Source organism: Austrofundulus limnaeus, unplaced genomic scaffold (genome assembly GCF_001266775.1).
Source record: "Austrofundulus limnaeus strain Quisiro unplaced genomic scaffold, Austrofundulus_limnaeus-1.0 Scaffold301, whole genome shotgun sequence".
NCBI lineage: Eukaryota > Metazoa > Chordata > Actinopteri > Cyprinodontiformes > Rivulidae > Austrofundulus > Austrofundulus limnaeus.
This window is the reverse complement of record NW_013952703.1, coordinates 378,255-383,741: the sequence shown is the minus strand read 5'-3', so window position 1 is coordinate 383,741 and position 5,487 is coordinate 378,255. Positions and strand designations below refer to the sequence as shown.

The 5,487-nt window shown below is 40.5% G+C and overlaps 1 protein-coding gene across 2 annotated transcripts in view; it reads right to left on the bottom strand.

Annotated features, from left to right (window-relative positions):
• LOC106526952 (low density lipoprotein receptor adapter protein 1-A) overlaps window positions 1-5,487 on the bottom strand; it is a 42,327-nt gene that overhangs the window by 5,760 nt on the left and 31,080 nt on the right. The window contains exons 3-9 of one of the 2 annotated variants that reach the window (XM_014021693.1): window positions 5,255-5,367; window positions 5,028-5,142; window positions 4,281-4,353; window positions 4,048-4,143; window positions 1,488-1,582; window positions 1,293-1,327; window positions 988-1,019 (exon numbers count right to left, since the gene is read on the bottom strand). In XM_014021693.1, the coding sequence (XP_013877147.1) occupies window positions 988-1,019; window positions 1,293-1,327; window positions 1,488-1,582; window positions 4,048-4,143; window positions 4,281-4,353; window positions 5,028-5,142; window positions 5,255-5,367 (559 nt within the window). The remainder of the gene's footprint in view (window positions 1-987; window positions 1,020-1,292; window positions 1,328-1,487; window positions 1,583-4,047; window positions 4,144-4,280; window positions 4,354-5,027; window positions 5,143-5,254; window positions 5,368-5,487) is intronic. The other variant, XM_014021692.1, reaches the window with a different exon arrangement.

The window sequence follows — 5,487 nt, the reverse complement described above, 5'->3', positions numbered from 1 at the left end:
GTATGAATGCATTTAAATTAAATTAACTGACTATTTACGAGGCCCCCACAAAATAAGCCAGAGCCCCCACAACTAAATTCCTCTGGAGCCGGGTCTGTCTACAGAGGAGTTCATGGTTGTTGACCAAAGTCATGTACGTAGCTGCACAACAGGCCCAATACACATGAGGTTATCTTAAAATAGTTGTGAACCTGGTAAAAATGTGTTTTTTAGATCCTGATATTAAAATCCTTAGAAGTAAAAAAAAAAGGTGGACTTGCTTTTTCCCCATGACTGTACTTCAAATATACATTTATTCTGTAGTTGCTCTTTTAGTGTTTCATTTTTTAAGCTAAATATAATGACAATGAGTATTTTATATCATATATTTCCGAAAAATACAAAAGGATTGTTATTTTTGCTGCACAAAGTTAACAACAAACATGAGTTGGTTGATATTTTCTTTTTCATCACTTCCAGCAAAGATTAAACAAACCAGAAAGTAAAAGTGATCATGAATCTCTCTGGCAGTAAGATGAGGTCTTGGCTAAGTTCCTGTTTCTTTTTTTCCTCCTTTTCATGTGGTAACAGAAACTTTCAGCTCCAGGTGAACTTTTTCACCCCACAAGAACACGGAGGACACCCAGAATAACATGGCAACCTACTGCTCCACATTTGGAGCACAAACACAGGAAGTTCTCAACAATAAACAGCTGTGTGAAGGGGAGTCAGAACAGTCACACAAACATCACAGAGGAGGGTTATCCAGGAAATATATCAGAAAACAAAACAAGCAGGGAAACATTCTGCTAAATCAGCTGTTTTTGTTTTGTTTTGTAACGTTATTGAACTATTCATCCATTGGGAATAAAATAAACAGGAAACTATTTCAGACTAGTAGCTGACATTAGAGATGTTATTTGGTTTGGTAGTGACTGAATGGCAGGTTAGGTTAGTGATTTAAACTACCACACTACAGCATTGGTTGACAATAGTGCTGAACTTTACCTGGAAATGAACCATAGCTATCCAGAGCACAGCTGGAGACACAAACACACAGCAGACTGAGCACAGCTTTAAGTTTAGGGATTTCTCACTGATTGTGCAGCTTTATTTTGTTTTGTTTTTAAGGTTTTTATCCGACTGGGAGAGCTGTAGGCTGCAGTACACAGAAATCACCTGCAAGTGGTGCCATCAGACCAAGTGAATGAAAGAGGACCATATTTACTAAAAGACTGGACAGAATTGGGTGAGGGGGTGTTTGATTTCTAATAAGCAGCAAAGAAATACAAAATGATTATATTATGTCTCACCTGGAAAAAGCTTCATCCAAGCTGTCGTCTACTTTCTGGAAGAAAAAACACCTTTTTGTATTACTGTTAATTACATGCAGGAATCTTCCTGAAAGTTTTTCTTTCATAATGTCAGCTGTGATGAAAGCAGTAAAATAAATAGCTTGTGACTGCCTCACTTCTCAGTCTGCCCAACACAGAGAAAAAAGATCGTACCGAGTCAGGGTTGTTGGTCTCTGGGGGTCTGTGGTTGTCCAGCTGAACCGTGTTCACACCATTCTCCAAGTCCAACAGGTTTTCTGTGGTAAGGTCTAAATGAGAAGAGAAGATGGAACAATTGATGTAATATGCTACAGCCCCTTTCACACTGATGATGACTCTGTAATGACATTTTGGTACAGGTAAATGAAGGGGTTGACATGTTTGCCATTAGCAGTCCATGTAAGTGTCCTACATAAGTGTCCCAAGTGGGTAAGTGTCCTGGGGGTAAGTGTCCTGCATAAGTGTCCTAAGGGGGTAAGTGTCTTAGGGGGTAAATGTCCTACATAAAGAGTCCTAAGGGGGTAAGTGTCCTTGGGGTAAGTGTCCTAGGGGGTAAGTGCCCTGCATAAGTGACCTAAGGGAGTGAGTGTTCTGGGGGGTAAGTGTCCTGTGTAGAGATAACCCTCGTTAAAATCATGAATATGACTTTAATTAAGAGTATCCCTCCCGGTTCGAAGATGGTATCTGTTAGACAAAAATAATTCAATCACCACAATTCACACAGAAAACACACAAAGTCATTCCATTTATTTTGGCCAGTTAAAACTGACTTTTATTGAAGAGAGTAATATTGAGTGGTTAATATGTGGTTACAACAATCAAACAATAAATGAACTCTCACTACAACGCTATTGGTTTCTACTTTTAAGTAGTTCCTCTAACAGTATTAATTAAGCAAACATAGATTAACTTATGTACAATCAGGGTCAGTGTGTGTGAATATATGTGTGTGTGCATGTGTATGAGGGAAGGAGTGGGAGAGACAGAGAGAGAAAGAGAAGACAAACAAACAGACACCAAATAAAATCTTTTAAGGTTCTAAATTATGTTTCAGCTGTGAGCCTGTGGGCCTGGGACCAAGTGAGCACACGCATCAGCTTTTACCGTAGCCAGGGCCTTTCCACGTGGGGCAGGTAGACAGAGACTTCCGCTAGGCATCCGCCTGATGAATGGCAAACACCGTAGCCTTCTTTGTCAGCAAATGGGAGAAGGCCTTTCTGTGGGCTCGGTCTTTCAGCAACGTGGCAGTGGTTCAAAACCGGCAGGTCGACCAGGAACTTTGAAGACTCACAGCAAGGATGATAGCTCCAGGTTTTAGGCTTAGCAACCCAAAACAAGAATGGTGTTCCACCAAAAATGTATTTCCTTGTAAGAAAAAGGCAAAATTATGCTGCAGGAGGAACTTTGGAAAACAGCAATGTTTTCCAACACAGAGCAGAAAAGCCAAGAGGCGACCTGCACCTCTTGTCCCGGCAGGGAGGACAGACAAGTAGACAGACTGACGAACAGGAAGTAACAGAAAGTTTTTAAAGACATAGGAAAGAGAATGTTATCTGCAGGTGTCTGAGTGCAACAGAGTTCTCACGAGAACTGTGTGTATGTTTGTCTTTGTGTGTAAGACCCAAGGCTACAGACATCACAACGATACACCAACATTTAGTAGGATTAACTCAACTCTTAAAGAACATTAGATTAATATTTCAATAAACTAATGATTAGTTATGAACTATTATTAGTAAACTAATAAAATGATTAAGTAATGCTTATTAAAAACACAAGATGTGAAAAGATAAAAATATAAGCATTGATTAAAATATACAGTATTCTGTTATCACTAAACCATAATTTCTAAACATGTTTTAAACAACAAATGCAAAGTTTTTAAAATAACTATTATTGGAGAGCCCTTAAAAAGTAAAGACAAAGTCAAACACATTTTAAAGGGTTCAAGCATTTGAATTATACAGTACATGTTTAAAGGAACAGCAATAACAGACAGAATGTTTGTTTTAATTTGTTTTTCATCAGCAGAATAACAAATCTCTTGAGAACAAGACCTTTCCCAGGGGAAAGGAGAGACTGTGAAAGGCTTATTTTTTTGATAGTCCTCTGTTGAGGACTGAAACAGTTCAGTCTGGGAGAAGAGAGCTTTGACCTCAGGCGGTCAAAGGTCACCCAGTGGTGAGATGAGGTGAGGTGAAATGGGCATGTTCACTACACCTGCATAAGTGTCCTAAGGGGGTAAGTGTCCTGGGGTAAGTGTCCTGCATAAGTGTCCTAAGGGGGTAAGTGTCCTGCATAAGTGTCCTAAGGGGGTAAGTGTCCTGGGGTAAGTGTCCTGCATAAGTGTCCTAAAGGGGGTAAGTGTCCTCATGGGGTAAGTGTCCGAGGGTATATGTCCAAGGGGTAAATGTTCAGGGGGTAAATGTCCTGATACTGAGCATTACATGTAGCCCTCTCCAACATCCTACAAAGATCATCCAGCTGATTTTAGATGCTGTGGCAGTTTTTATCCACTGTGAAATTGGATTTAATAGATTGTGTTGGTCAGAAGGAACGTAGAGGGATTGTCATTGGTTGGCATTGGATTGTCATTTGATTGGTTCAGACAATAAACAAAGAAAATCCAATGTTTGATAGTATAAAGGAAAGGATCTTTTTTTGGGAAATGGACATAGTGGTTCCATAAAGTTCATTAACAAGAAAATTCAAAGACAGTGAGCTGTAAGCTCACCAGTTCCTTTCAGACTCCCCAAACTGCTGGACCTCTCTGAGTGAGAGCTACTGCTGGCCTCTCCTGCAGAATCAGACTTCACTCTTTTCTCTTTCTCTAGAAAGACAAAGCAAAGGTGTCCTGGGTCTCTTCATCCAAGATGATGAATTCATGTGCATTTAATACGTACACAAGCAGCCTCATACTGTATGTTGTTCAAACCTCTTGTACTTGTTGGGAGAAGGGGTGCTTACCTTCTTTGGACACTTGCCACAACTCAAATGCTACAGTGAAAGCCTGGGCTACCGTCAAAGCCACTGCCTGAGCCTGGAAAAAACAAGTTTTAGGGAGAGTAACTATTAGCATGTGGATTAATACTAATTAAAGTTTTAGCTACAGATAGATGTGTATTTGATGTTAAAGTATAAGTGAAGGACATCTCGTTGGTGCAAGGCTGTTTTAAGAATCTGCTTAGAACAACCCTGATGACAGTTGAATTTGGTCGCAACATATTAGTCATGCTTTGTAATATTTAGCCTCACACAATAAAAGCATCATGAAATTCTTTGACAGAAGGGATTTAAATTTGGCGGCACGACGGCTCAGTGGTTAGCACCGACGCCTCACAGCAAGAAGGTCCTGGGTTCGATCCCCGGTTCGGACCTGGGGTCTTTCTGTGCGGAGTTTGCATGTTCTCCTCGTGCTTGCGTGGGTTTTCTCTGTGTACTCCGGTTTCCCCCACAACACAAAAACATGTACAATAGGTTGCCTTCAGGCCCAGGCCGCCCTTGAAAAAGAGATCTGAGATCTCAATGGGATTTGCCTGGTAAAATAACAGTAAATAAATTAAATAAAATTAAAAGCCACTGCTGCTATTTGCTTTAGCAAATAACCAAAGAAATCTATGTAAATAACTGTGTTGACAAATTGACTGCAGTAAATTGGCTTATTGATTTATGAAATAATGGTGCATCTTACTGAACCAAATAAATCCAACTCACCACTTTCCTCTTGGAGCAGAGGTAGGCGTGGCACTCCAGGGTCCCATTCAGGGTGTTTTGAGCAATATACGCAAACACTTTACGATGCAGTTTGTCCACCGTGCAGTAGGATATTCTGCAGCCCAGGTGTAACAGGTCCAACAGAAAGAAGCCAGAATGATTAGACCACAATCCAGATACGTCACAGCAGGATTTTGACTGAGGAAAATGTACTACCCTGAACACACCTGTATATGGAGACATTTTCCAGGAGTTTGTTGGTGGACCTGTCAAACACCATGACTCCCTGAGGGGAAATTTTCAGAGCAACCTTCTGAGGTTTCTTCCCACTGGCTTTAGCCTGAAAGGTAATTATAAAGAGAAATAACAAAACACACAGACAGACAGACAGACAGACAGACAGACAGACAGACAGACAGACAGACAGACAGACAGACAGACAGACAGACAGACAGACACA